This window comes from Heterocephalus glaber, unplaced genomic scaffold (assembly GCF_053883595.1).
Source record: "Heterocephalus glaber isolate CG9 unplaced genomic scaffold, H.glaber_assembly_v1.0 deba00001509, whole genome shotgun sequence".
Classification (NCBI taxonomy): Eukaryota; Metazoa; Chordata; class Mammalia; order Rodentia; family Bathyergidae; genus Heterocephalus; species Heterocephalus glaber.
In genome coordinates, this window is record NW_028258325.1 from 33952617 (window position 1) to 33966738 (window position 14122).

The following is a 14122-nucleotide window of genomic DNA, read 5'->3' on the forward strand; positions in this document are numbered from 1 at the left end:
GGAATGTTTCTGGTTTATTTATTGTGTTTGCTTTACATACCCAATTCCAAACTCAGTGCCCAGCAGAATAGATGTTTACTCAATATTTGTTGAGTAAATGAATAAATGAAGTAAACTGGGGATGTATTTTTGTTTCTGTGGACAGGAAAGGATGCATTCAAGGTAACCAGGTGCTCTTATATTATCTATTCACCTGTCTTGTATCTTTTTTGAAGCTTTATTGAGATAGATTTCTTTTTTTTAAATTTTAATTAATTTTATCGGTAATTTTAGGTATATAATATAATGACATTCATCATTGGAAATTTGCACCTTTACATAATCCATCTTGGTTCTTACTTTTTTACCATTCCCCTGCCCTCCCTTCAACACCTCCATCCCTCCCTATTTACAAAGACTTTGTTTCCATTTTTCATTTTCTCATATTCCACTCCCTTCTTTCCTTTCCCCTACCCTTCCCACTTCCCCTTCCCCTTTGGCCCTTTTCTTCCTATTTCACACTATTATACCTTTTAGTCCTTATTTACACTTTCAGTCTCTCACACTAGAGAAACTATTTGGTATTTACACATGTGTGTCCTATTTATTTCACTTAAGAGTATCGCCTCAATACAGATCCATTTAGCTATAAATGTCTCTAATTTCTCATTTTTTATGGCTGAGTAGTACTCCATTTTATTAAAAAAAAAAAACAAACCACATTTTCTTTATCCAGTCTCCAGTTGATGGGCATTTGGGCTGTTTCCAAGTTTTAGCTATTACAAACTGTGCTGCTGTGAACATGGGTGCACATATATCACTGTGGTATGATTCTTTTAATTCTTTGGGGAAGATCCCCAGCAGGGGAATAGCAGGGTCAAATGGGACTTCCAGTCCTAGCTGAGGTATCTCCATACTGATTTCCACAGTGGTTGCACCAGTCTACACTCCCACCAGCAGTGGAGCAGTGTTGCTCTTTCCCCACAGCCCTGCCAGCATTTATTGGTTGATTTCATGATAGCAGCCATTCTTTCTGGAGTGAGGCAGAATCTCAGTGTTGTTTTCATTTGCATGAAATAGGATTCTTACACCATAAAATTCATCCATTAAGTTCTTCTTGCTAATGCTTTCTTCCCTCTCATTTTGTGTATGAAGGTAATTCTTTCTTGGGGGTTGGCGGTCCAGACATAGAATGTTTTGGAATCTTGGGTGGAGAATTGGCTCTGAAAGCCCAATTTACCAGGGTTTTTCAATTGCGACTTTCTTTGAGCCTCAGATTCTGATTGGTAAAACTGCACTAATAGTGAGTCTTCATTGGATCCTGTATGCATTAAATGAGATGACACAAGTAAGATTCACCGAAGAGGCAGTAACTTTAAAAAATGCTCATTCCTTCCCCTCTCTCTGTTATCCGTTAACCCTGGATCCCCAAAACAGCAAGGCTGTTCATCATCCTTATTTTGTTCTGAGCGTACTGGTAAAATACCCAACCGTTTTGCTTCTTTAGTATTTCTGCAAGCCCCATTTCATTCTGCGGTGTAGCTTGCTCGGCACAATTGGTACAAACTTGGTCCCTTTTTGTTTATCCTCAGCATATGCTTTTTCTCTCTTTTGAATATGCGGGGATCAACAGAGTGTTTAACAGGGCTTTTTCAGCTGCCATTGCCTTTCTTCACTGGGAGCAGTGTGAGCTCAGAATCTTATTCAAAGTCTTCTGCTCTCTGAATCACAGCCTCTCCTCAAAAGCATGCGTATCTTTCTCCTGTATCTGCTTCCTAAAGTCTCCGACCGCCTGCCTTCTCGGTCGGTCTCGTATCACAGTCACATCCCCAGTCACTTCCTCCAAACCGTCCAATTCTTCCCTGGGAGTCACATTACATCCGCATTATTAATGCAATATCGTTATACACCAGGTTTGCTTTATTCTAGGCGATCAATTACAAAGGAACCTCGATACTGGCTTTAATGTAACATGGAGGATGGAATGTTTAAGGTTAAGTGCAAACTGCTGCGAGATTTGGGAGACATTTATATTAAATATATACCTGTTGAATTTGTGCTTTTTCTTAATGCTTCAGAGACCCCGAGCTTTTGAGTGATTGAGATGGTAGAGAGCATGGGTTTCCAGAAATTTCGCTAAAAATAAAGACTCCATCAAAGAGACTGCTCCATGCACCCAAGGAACACCCACCAACAAAACCCATCTCCACAACCACCAGATTATCTCACCGGCGAGTGAGACTGCAAGGTTTGGGGGTCCGGCCGTACCACTCTTCGCCGCACATGGGGGTGTTCGTGCCCATTGCCCTGCGATTGGCCGGTTCCCCCTCGCTTGGTTTTGCCCCTGCTCCCCCTGTGCAGGCATCCACAGTGCATCAGGCCGGCGCTTTATAGCTGCAGCCTGGGCGGCTCCGCTCGCTGTTTTTCTTCCCCGGGCTGTGGCTTCTTCTACGCTTCGCGAAGATGCAGCTCAAGCCCATGGAAATCAACCCCGAGGTGAGCACCAGGTGCGCCGTTGCCCGAGGAGCGCAGGGCTGAGGTCGCGGTATCGCTGAGTAGTTTTTGTTTATCTTTTGCATTTGCCTTTCAGATACTGAACAAAGTGAGTGGCGTCTCGCGTGGCCTCTGTCGCCCTCCCCTGGGAGTGTAGCATGCGCCCACCAAGCCGCGTCCTGTGCGCTCCAGAGGTGGCCGAGCTGGGAGGCGCTGTCTCTGCCCCAGCCTCTGGGGCCTAACTCGCCCCTTGTCAGGGGGCGATGGAGGAGGAAGCGCCGGGAAGATACCCGAGGGCGTGGCGCGCGCCGGGCTGAACGGGAACGGGCTTCGCGGGTGCACGTGTGGGCCGCGCTTTGTGCTGTGTCATCGCGCCGGCCGTGGGGGTGGGGGTGGGGCGGGACGCCTGGGGGGCTCGGGTGGGGGTGTGGAGGGCGGGAGTGCAGGGCCCGCCCCCTGGCAGGTCCCGGTGACTTGGTGACTGCCTGTCCGCTTGTGTCTGGCGGCCTTGTCTCTTCTCCGCAGGTGCTGTCGCGGCTAGGGGTGGCCGGCCAGTGGCGCTTCGCCGACGTGCTAGGGCTGGAGGACGAGGCTCTGGGCTCGGTGCCAGCGCCGGCCTGCGCGCTGCTGCTGCTGTTTCCCCTCACCGCCCAGGTAGGGAGTGGGGGTTGGATGAAGGGGTCTCTGAGCATGCACAGTGCTTCCAAACTTCCTCTCCGCCTGGCCTGGTCCCCCCTCCTAAGGGGGAGTGAGGGCCGCACCTAACAGGGAGGAACCTGCCTTCACTTTAGTGGTTACCTGCCCATTGGGCTCCTCTTCGCCTATCCGTCCACAGTTGCCTTTAATTTAGAATTGAAGAGCCCAGTTACCTTAATTCTATCATTCCAATCAGTCAAGGAAATGATCCACCCTACTTGTGAGTTCCCTTGACTTGAAGCTTTCTGGAGCTTTCTGCTTTGAGGAGTGGCTGGTGGTTTTTTCTTTAGATCTATAAACTGTCAGCTCATTGTCTGGGTCTGAAATGTTCACCTACCTAGAAAACAACTGTTCTTGTGCCTAAGTCATGAGGACCTGAAAGGATCTTTAATTCACCCCCACTGCCTGGGGTCCTGGTGGACTTAAAGGATTCTCCCCACCCTTCTGTCCCCCACAACATGCACAGTACTGAATATGCCCTTTAAAGCTGAATCATTTGTGCTGGTTTCATGCAAGATGCTCCTATCACTATCTTCTTGCCTCTCTGATCATGTCCGTAAATGAAATAGCTTGTTATTAGCTCAGTCTTGGAGATGCCTTCTCATTTTCTTCAGGTGTTCTTACTCTGACAACTAACTGGACAAAGACACGTGTAACTCAAGACTGAGCATCAGATATAAACCACGTGGCTGGGTTATCTGTTGCCTTGCTGTGTGTGGAGTCCTGTTAGCATGGCATTGTCTGTCTTCCACTGCTGTGACTTGGAAGTGGTTGGAACTGGCTTTAGCAAAACTTGGGGCATTAGCATTTGGAGTATCCTGGCAAACACAGTGAGGTTAACTGAGCAGCATCCTACTCTAGGTGTTCTAGAAGCATCCTCAGCCTAAACCAAGCTGAATGGGAAGTTACAGGCCTTCCTCCTACTAGATGGGTTAGATATTGTAGGTTAAAAACTTAAGAGCTATTTAGAAATTCCACTGATGTGTTCATTTCCAAAGCCTTTACTTGAAGTTGCAAATCACTGCAAGTCAATTAGTGTCCATAACACCAGACAGTCTCCTGGCTTCCCTCTTAGCACCTTGGCAAGCTTTTTCATTTAGGGGAACCATGACGACTTGGAGGTTTTGAGCAGCTCTGCCTTTGGGAGGCAGTGGTGTAGCAAGTTTGCTTCTAAAAGCTCACTGATCTCCTTTTGCTGGCTCACATGAATCTTTTCAGAGAACATTCTAGTGTGAATGGCTTATGTTTTGTCTTTGGCTTCAGTTCAACCTGTCCAATTTATTGAGCACTTATTCTGCTAGACAGAATGCCTACATGGCAAAACGCTGAAGCAAATTTAAAGAAAGTGGATAGATTGACTTTATGAACAAGGAAATGCTGCTTTAGAAAGCATCTAATTTTGACTGAGGACATATGAAATCCTAAATGAATCTCTTCTGAAACCATTAATTTTAAGCATTGACAAAATATTTACAGAAATGTCTCTAAGAGCTCAAACAATCCTAAAGGAAAGAATTGTGAAATTTTATCTAGAAAAGTGAAAACTCAACAGTCAGTAACAATTCAAGGATCTATTAGACAGGAAACAAGAACTTCCTGCTTAAGTTGATCCTTGGGACAAGAGATCTTATTCTTCTGCTAGTGCCACAGAGCAAGCTCAGACTTCATTTCTATGTGAAGTAACGCAAGGCTAGTAGAATTGGAAATAAGCTTTGGATGTTCTGTCTGAATTTTGTTATAGGAAGTTGGCATTTCTGTAGCATTAGCATCTGCTTTTAACCAAAGCCATAACTTCCCAGGTCTTTAAGCTCATTAGTGAAAGTCAGGCTCACAGAATCATTGGACAAGAAACTAGCAGAGGATCCTCTCCCCAGATGTCTGATATGTCCTCAGATTAAACTGTATCTGGGAAGGTCGAACTAATATCACATCTTCTTGTAGGGTGAGAAGTTTTTGTAAAAATCTCCCAACACCCAGGCCAATTGTCTTCCTAAAAACGGGGGGAGAGGAAATAGTTTTATTTCTTTCACTTGGCCCTTTTAGCAGTTCAAGCTTGTTTTGTTTTCATATTTGAAGAGATGTCTACTTGGACAGAATAGAGCATTAAAGAATAGTGAAATATAGCTGGTGATATTATTGGGCATTAAATTGATCAAAGCCTGGTTAGAATGTCTGAAATATAGTCAGTAGTGTTCAAGGAAGAAGATAAAGAATGGATCTCTTTTCTGACTTCATGGTGCTGTCCGTCCCACCGGAAGGTTGCAGTGGTGTCTAGACACAACCTTGGGCAGTATCCAAGGCAGGGACTGCACTGCAGCATCAGGGTGGAGTCTGAGGGACTGTCAGAGCCCTTCTGGCCATCGTGGGTGGTAGGCAGACAGGCCGCTGTCTGGGTGATGGCCAGTGTCTCGACTGATCCAAGGCTGCAGTCAGTCACACATCCATGTGGGTTTCCAGTTAGGCGGTGGGACTCGCTGTGCTGCCATCTGACCTCTGCATTCTCATTTGAAGATGTCAGATTTCTTTTTTTACATTTACAGCATGAGAACTTCAGGAAAAAACAGATTGAAGAACTGAAAGGACAAGAAGTGAGTCCCAAAGTGTATTTCATGAAGCAGACCATTGGAAACTCCTGTGGTACCATCGGACTGATCCACGCAGTGGCCAATAACCGAGACAAACTGGAATTTGGTATGTGTGGCTTTTGAGGTTGGTTCCCCTCTATGGAAACTTAAAGCATGGAGTTCAGAAAGCACAGTGAACTAACACTTCTCAGAAACTTAGGTCTGTTCAGCAAAGTCATTGCCTTATTATTTTTTTTTTTTTGAGTTGGGTAGGGTGGCACACGCTTGTAATCCCAGCACTGGGGAGGCTGAGGCAGGATGGTTACGAAATTGAGGCCAGCCTGAGCTATATAATGAGGCCTTGCTTCAAAACAAAACAGGGCCAGGGATTTAGCTCAGTGGTTCCGTCACCTGCCTCACAAGCGCAAGGACCTGAGTTCGATCCCTGGTACCAAAAATAAACAAACAAAATAAAACCAAAAATTTGAAACCTGCTCAGTCATGCTACTGCTTATCCAGATACAAACTATGAGTGAATTCTTACTGTTTTCTTTCTTTTGAGGGGAGAAAACTTATTTCCAAGAAGTATGGTTGAGGTGTTTCCAGCCAGAGTAGAGGGCCAAATACTGAGCTGCCTCTCCATACCTGCCCTTCTGTTCCCTCAGCTTCTCGGAGCTGAGGGAAAGGAGAAAAGAACACTTGGGGGCCAATTTGTGCAGTGATTCTCACAGGCTTCTATTCAGTTCTCATCAGTTCTGGAAAATTGGAGGTGTCATTAAGCCAGAAAATATTTGAGACTTACCTTTTCTTTTTTGGCATCAAATCCTGGGAATAAAACCCTGGGGCTCTCTACTACTAAGCTGCATCTCTAGCAAAGCCCCTCTCCCCTTTTATTTTTGAGACAAGGTTTTGCTAAATTTCTAGGCTGGCCTCAAACTTTCGACCTTCCTGCCTCGGCTTTCTGGGTAGTTGGGATTACAAGCATGCGTCACCATGCCCAGCTAGCACCTGTCTTCAGTGGCTCTGTGTCTTATAGCCCAGGGGAGGAACAGATCTGCTTAGGACAGATAGTGGGAAGTTCCTGTGGGGAGGCAGAGCAGCAGGCTGAAGCTTTACAATGCAGCTGAACAAGGTCTGGTCAAGGGCTTTGGTGCTCCCGTAGTGAATGCTCTAGGGAGGAGAGACAAGTTTGAGCCCTTAAAATTGGCAGAGGCATAATGAACAGGAATAAATATGTTAAAGTAACATGGCCTTTATGTGTCATTTAGGCCAACAGTCAGCAAACTTTCTTAAAAGGCCAGAGAATAAATCTTTTAGTCTTGGAGGGCCACATAATCTTTATCTTTGAAGCTCAAAACAGCCATGGATAAGTTATAAACTAATGAAGGTGGCTGCGTTCCAGTAACACTGTAAGTATAGGTGGCAGTAGATTTCTAACTCCCGATGTAGCCAGTGGCTGGGGGAGGCTGAGAGTTGAATAACTTCAAATAAGGATTCACACTATTACCTGTAGCGGGGTCAAAGATAGAGCTGGGCATGGTGGCTCATTTGTGTAGTCCCAGATACTCAGGAGGCTGAGGCAGGAGCAGCACTTGAGTCTGGGAGGTCAGTGTCAGCATGGGAAACATTCGTAGACCCTGTTTAACAAAATGGGGATGGTGTTGGAGTGGGGGATTTAGCTTCATGGTAGAGTGCTTCCCTAGCATGGATACATCTCCAGCACTGCAAAATATATATACATTTTACACTTATTTATTTTGAATAAGGGAAGTACAGCCAAGACTCCATGTGTACTTTTGAAATGAAGATAACTTGTCTGGCCATTAATGTCCTGACCTTCTGGAATTTGCTTTTTCACATATTGACTTGGTTGAATTATATTAAAAAGTTGTAGCCTGATCCTTTCCATTTCCTCTGTAAAGTCTCACTTTATCTAAAGTCCAGTGTTTCTGAGATCAGATGATACTGTAATTTTGTGACCATGGTAATGCTGATGTCAGACTCAATTTGACTCAGAGTCCTATCCCTTCCAGATTTTTGTTTTCATGTGATGGGTACTGAACCTAGGATGTCACCACTGAGCTACATCCTCAGCCCCTCCAGATTTTGAAGTGGTCCCCACTTAACCATTTTGTTAAATTTAGAGCTGAAAGTTCAGACTGAGGTCTTTTGAAATAATTGTTGTTGCTGTAGCTGTGTGATGTCTTTTAGACTTTTCCACACTGAGGAATAATGTACTGTTTATACCTACAGTCTGCCAGTCAGTTGTCTCTAAGCCTGACCGTGTGGGTCTTCACATTTCTACCTAAGATCTTTACATTAATGTCTGTCTGGATAACTGAATTGCTAAGGTTGAGTTTTCTACTCTGAAATAATCTTGGTTGGAGAACAGTAATTAGAATGTTACCATCGATAGCATCATGGATGGAATAGATGCATTAAGTGCTATGGACACAGCAGTAGACAAGGCAGCCCCTGCCTTTATGGCACTAAAATCTCAACAAATACATGTTCCAAAGGGGTGAGCACTGTTAGAAAGTGACGAGGAATTTAAGAGCCATGGAGGTGGGAGGGGAAGGGGCCGAGGTAGGAGGGTCTGAGGTAAGAAGGAGTGAGGCATCGTGGATAATGGAGAGCCTGTCTAGCTGGCATGCAGTAGCACAGAGTGGTTGGGAAAAGGCTAGAGGAAAAGGGATTGCTCATCCGCTTCCCTGGAGGCCATATGAAAGATGCAGATTCTTCAGCATGACCAGCTGTGCAAAGCCTTAAGGTGACAGCAAATATGTGCCCATCTGCATTGTTCCTATGCTAATATGTGCATTTTCTTTTTAAAGAGGATGGATCGGTCCTGAAACAGTTTCTTTCTGAAACAGAGAAGATGTCCCCTGAAGACAGAGCAAAGTGCTTTGAAAAGAATGAGGTAGAGAACTTGGCGAGCAGCACTTTGAGCTGATTTCATAGAGTTTTGGCTAATTCCTTTCTCTCTTCTGTAGGCCATCCAGGCAGCCCACGATGCCGTGGCCCAGGAAGGCCAGTGTCGGGTAAGGGCACACCCAAGTCCTAGCCTGGTGGCTTAGGTGCCACCCATGCTCTTGGTAGGACATTTGCAAGGAGCCTTTATTGGAACATAGTGAATGGCAAATGTTATCCACTTGAGCCACTGAATGGCAGAATCTACTCAGTGCTTTGACGAGATCTGTTCCCCAAAAGGACTCTTCAGAAATCAAATTGGCAGTTGAAATAGTTTTGTGTAATTCAAATCAGTAGTATTATCCTTAGACCAAAATGAGCTGTGATGGTAGGTAACTTCTCTCCTGGTCATTGAGCTCTTGTCAAGGGCTGTTGGGAGAGTAAGATGTACTAGCCAGACCGGCCAGTTCTGGCAGGTTTAAATATACCCTAAATGTGAATAGAGCCTCCATGTCGTCTGCTAAACTCAAGCCAGAGGCCGGTGCCTTTTAACCACAGTTGGCCTTGCCACATCCTAGACCTGGCTGTGAGTGAGATGCTTAGCCTCCCTAAGGCTGCATTTCCTCCTCAGTAAAAAGCACTTAATAGTCACACACTCAGAGCTGACAGTTCCAGAATTTCTACCCTAATGGGCATAGATTCCAGCTTTGTATGTAGGAAATATCAGCTATAATAATTTTTTAAAAATAGGCATTCCACTTGAATTGTGAATTTATTTTTAACAAGACCATCTTCTCTAATATTCGTTTTTTTGTTGTTTTTTTTTAAATTGACTCTTCAGGTAGATGACAAAGTGAATTTTCATTTTATTCTGTTTAACAACGTGGATGGCCACCTCTATGAACTGGGTACGTATTGCTTCATTTTTGGAATCCAGTACAGTTGCATGCATTCTTTCAGACTTAGTTTCTCTTATGGGATTGATGCATGACTATGGCACTTGGTACATCATTGTTTAAGAAGGCAAAACAGGGCACGCTCAGGGGACACTGAACCCTTCGTCATACCCAGAGTGCCCCCCTCAGGCAGTTGACAATACCAAATGAATGTCTTTAGTCCCAACCCAGTGAGGAGGACCCATCAGATCAGCACCAAGTCAAGGATCAATGCTCAGACTTTTCTCTTCCCTCTTCCCTTTCACCATCCCCTGGTGTCATCCTTTTCAGACAAGGAATGCTTTTAGAACGAAAGGATCAGTGCCTGAATATGACCTTGTTTGTGTAAAAAGAATTTGGAGTGATTTTTATTTGCTGGCTTATGGCAATGAGAAAGAATATCCATAATGGAGAAAGACTTGGAACTGTGTTGTCTCACCACTGCCTGTGGACTCACTAGGGCAGAGGAGACTTGGCAGTCAGGAATCAAAGAGCCCTTCTTTCCTCTCCCTTTCTGGTACCCCAGAAATTGCATCTGACTTTTACTCTGTGATTCTTCCCAAAAGATGGGAGCACAGTCTTCTCTAAACAGTGTAGTGGACTGGGATTTTGTGATCTCCTCAGTTGTAGATTTGATATTTAGGAGCACTTGAACCTCACTGTGGCCTGCTGCCTCCTAACCAGACTTCTCTTTGTGGGAGTGGCATTCAGAAGAATCTAAAGTCTCCCTCTGGGATGGGCAGATGCCATAGCCAAAAAATGGGCAGGGGAAGTTGACATACCTGGCTTCTTTGTTCCAGATGGACGAATGCCTTTTCCAGTGAACCATGGCACCAGTTCAGAGGACTCTCTGCTGCAGGTAATCTTGGGAATGCTTCCTTCAAAGCCACCCCTGGCCTCTTGAGCCCACATTGTCTGAAATGCTGACACTGTTAAGTATTGTCAGCCTCCATTGTCTGGGTTGATAGCAATCCCTTACAGCTTAAAGATATTTTAGTAATTCTGCCTACCTCGTTTTATAGCTAGTGGTTTTAAACAGGATCCTTCAAAGAAGCCCTGACTAATCTGTTTAGTGTGTTGTCTTTAGTCCATAGTCAGAATTAGCCTCAAAGCCATTGTTTGCTTCCTTGGGGGATTAAGGCATCCATTGTCCTCCTGTCACATTACATCATCATGTAAGACTCTGGTAACAGCACCCCGAGCCTGCCTTAATCTTCTACGACTGTTGGATTCGGTCAGTCTTGTAGGTAGTATACTACAGATTTGAGTGTTAGGTGAATTTAGTTTCTTTCTCCCCAGATTGTCCAGTGTTAGAGAAACATCTCTGACAAGAGCTTTAAGATTCAGGATCACTGTGTGACTATCCTGGTGCCGGTAACTGCAGAAACCCCTTGATCCCTGACAAGAGGTGGAATTCTGTTCTAGCCCTTTTCAGTCTAAAAATGAGTCTCTAGGACAGAATCGATTTGCTGTTGTAAAGGGAAATTGTTTATGGTAAAATACAGAATTCTGTACTATTATGATAAAACTAGTCTGTAGTAATCACAGCTAATCTTCTTTGAATGCCTGGAATGTGCACATTGAGGGTGCATAAAGTTCTCCTGTCAGGAGCCAGATAGAAAATATTTCAGGCTTTGTGTGGCCCGCGGCGTTGTTGCAGTTATTCAATTCTGCTGGGACTGCTCCCGAGCAGCCTGTTGGCAGTGTCTACGAGAATTCGTGTAGCTGTGTTCCACAGTGGCTGTGTTAGCAAAACTGGCTGCAAGCTGGATCACAGGCTGCAATTTGCTGAGTCCTGGGCTAGATGCTGTCCCAAGTGAATTCTGTCTTTTGTTGGATCCCTTTAATCATGTAGTGCAGTAGACTTACTGTCCTCATCTTACAGATGAGAAAACAGGGGCAGAGAGATTAAGTAATGTCCAAAGTTAGTGAATTAAATGGCAGAACCAGCAGCTGTGGTGGCCCATCCCTGTAATCCTAGCACCTGGGAAACTGAGTCAGGATGAATGCAAGTTCAAGGCCAGCCTGGGCTATATAGCAAGACCCTGTCTCAAAAAACAAACAAGCCCCCAGATAACAAAAACTAAATAAATGGCAGAACCATGGTTCTGACTGAGGCTAGAGTTTGTGCTCTTAGCCATTATACAGTGTGACCTTGCTTTATAATGGATCTGTCTTTGGAACATCACAGACTTGTTATCCTCAGGCTGTAGTGGACCAAATTATGCCCCTTTGCAAAGACAGTTATTTCCTCTAGTTGTATGTATGAGACCAATTAAAGCCAGTTCTGGGTATATGAGAGGAACATGGGAATAGTAATGTGACATGAGAAGTGGACCCCAAGAAGCTGATGGTGGGATTTATATGAGGGGCAGATTTTACTTACAGGAGAGAGTGAGAACAGAGGCAGAACTTCTGATTGTTGACCCAGTTATGGTTAAAGACTGGTCTTTTTAAGTAAGCTTTAAGGTACATGTTAGCTCCTATCTAACCCTGTACTAGTACCATAAAAATGTGCCCACATAGAATACCAAATTCACATGATGTGTGGGAAAGGTAAACCTTGTTTGGAGAGAGAAATAAAAACTAATTTCTCTAATTGGAATCCCATTTAAAATTAAATCTAAACCATCATTATTTTTTTTTGGTACTGGGGATTGAACTTGGGTCCTTGCGCTTGCGCAGCAGGTGGCAAAACCACTGAGCTAAATCCCCGGCCCTTTCTAAACCATCATTTTAACAAAACTTCTTATACTAAGTAAAACTGGGTTTATATGGGGCTAAAGACATTTTAGTATATGTGCTGCTGAAGCGAGCACAGGGGCTAAAGACATTTTAAATTGTCTAAACTGCATACTGAATTATTGTTAAATTGGTGAGAAAATACATAAACTTAACCCCCAAGTACCCTAAACTTGAAAGAATTAGGTCACTGCCCATTGTCTGCAGAGAGGGCAGCGTTGTCTGTGTAGGAGGCGGCTTTTTCTCTAAAGGTGCGCTGTAATATTGCCATCAAGACTGTGCATGCCATAGAAAAGTCAGTCTGGGGAAGAGGGCGTCTGGAATATTAATATATTTAAAACTCTAGAATATAGATGTCAATCTGAATCTCTTTCAGCTTTTAAATGTAGGTCCAAAGCAGAACTAAAACTCCAAGATAGTTGGTGCTTTATATAAGGGGTAAACTCACTACTGAATCAATGATTTAGGAACTGAAATTCCCTTAACTATTCTATACCACACAGTATTCTCTTTCGTCTTGAAAGTTCTTAGATTTAATACAGCTCGTGGTGTAAACTTCCCACTGGACTTTTTACAAATTAAGCACAGTGATTGATGTCAATGATTCCAAAGCATTGACGCCTACATTTAGTAAATACATTGAGATCAGTTTTCTGTCACCAGTTCTTCTAATCCCGGTCCTAGAAGTAGTTACATGTGCCACTCCATAACTCTCTTAAGAATCCGTCTCTTACCTGTGCCTGGAATATACTGGGTAAACTTGAAGGCTATTTTATAAAAATATACTTGAAAGAAATTTGTCTCTGCTCGAGGAGTTTCTGAGTTAGGAGAACTTTTCTCTTATGCTCCTGTGGAAGAGAGATCAGTTTTGTGTCTTGTTTACACCTAAGGTAAAGAGTATCAGTAGTTTCATTTTCTTGCTAAGCCAGGTACAAGGCAAGAGAAGCCCCGAGCCACTTGGCCGAAGTGATAGTCAGAGCTTATCTGTGGCAGATAAGTTCTTTCCCAGTGGCCGGATTTTTGTCTCTTGCCTTGAGCCTCCTGGATTTCAAGGTTCATGAGGGATTTAAAGTTGATCAGGGAAAACTCTGAGCATGCATAGGCCATAGAAGTGCTTTCCCTTTGAAACTCCCACTTTGAGCTGTTTTTCTTTGGGTGTTAATGGTGTCCCTCCTTTCTAGGACGCCGCCAAGGTCTGCAGAGAGTTCACCGAGCGCGAACAAGGAGAAGTCCGCTTCTCTGCTGTGGCACTCTGCAAGGCAACCTAGGCTCCGAGGAAGGGGCTGGCTCTTCTCCCCACACCTGCCCAAGCAGTCCACAATGCTTCCATGTGTGTAGACATAGCTGTCTCCTTTGGATCTGCAGACACACACACTCTTCCCTCTACCACACCCAAGCACTAGCAGAGCTCAGCTGCTGCAAGCCGAGCTGGTGTGAGCTTTGGACCAGAAGCATTTTTCCCACCATATATGTGTCTTATATCTCAGTATCTAACGCTTTCATGGCTACTTTGGTTTGTGTCTGTAAGTTAAGCCCTTGGATGTTTGTCTTTAAAAGAAATAAAACTTTTCTGCTGATAAACGACAAGCCTAAACTGGTTCTTTTTCTCTTTTATCTTCTCCCAAAATAAATTAGCTTGACAGTAGTATATGAGTATATATCATCCATATAAGCAACTCATGAAATACAAGAGAATTATCATAAAATTACTGGCTATTGGATCTCCACACTTTGTTCTGTGCATTTATATTTTTATGCATACCTATAGAAACTAATTTTTAAAAGTTCTAAATATTAATAATT

The 14122-nt window shown here is 44.0% G+C and overlaps 1 protein-coding gene across 1 annotated transcript; it reads left to right on the forward strand.

The window, feature by feature from the left end:
• The first annotated feature begins 2289 nt into the window (after positions 1 to 2289).
• Positions 2290 to 13900, forward strand: Uchl1 (ubiquitin C-terminal hydrolase L1). The gene is made up of 9 exons (XM_004849812.4): positions 2290 to 2475; positions 2570 to 2581; positions 2998 to 3126; positions 5709 to 5859; positions 8567 to 8652; positions 8726 to 8773; positions 9484 to 9550; positions 10378 to 10436; positions 13501 to 13900. Exons 1-9 carry the CDS (start codon positions 2443 to 2445, stop codon positions 13585 to 13587), a joined length of 672 nt encoding a protein of 223 aa, XP_004849869.1. The 5' UTR covers positions 2290 to 2442; the 3' UTR covers positions 13588 to 13900.
• The last annotated feature ends 222 nt before the right edge of the window (positions 13901 to 14122 follow it).

Coding starts and splice junctions, on each gene's coding strand:
- Uchl1 (XM_004849812.4), top strand. CDS start 2,443: ATGCAGCTCAAGCCCATGGAAATCAACCCCGAG. Junction 5,860..8,566: donor CCGAGACAAACTGGAATTTG/GTATGTGTGGCT, acceptor TTCTTTTTAAAG/AGGATGGATCGGTCCTGAAA. Junction 10,437..13,500: donor CAGAGGACTCTCTGCTGCAG/GTAATCTTGGGA, acceptor CCTCCTTTCTAG/GACGCCGCCAAGGTCTGCAG.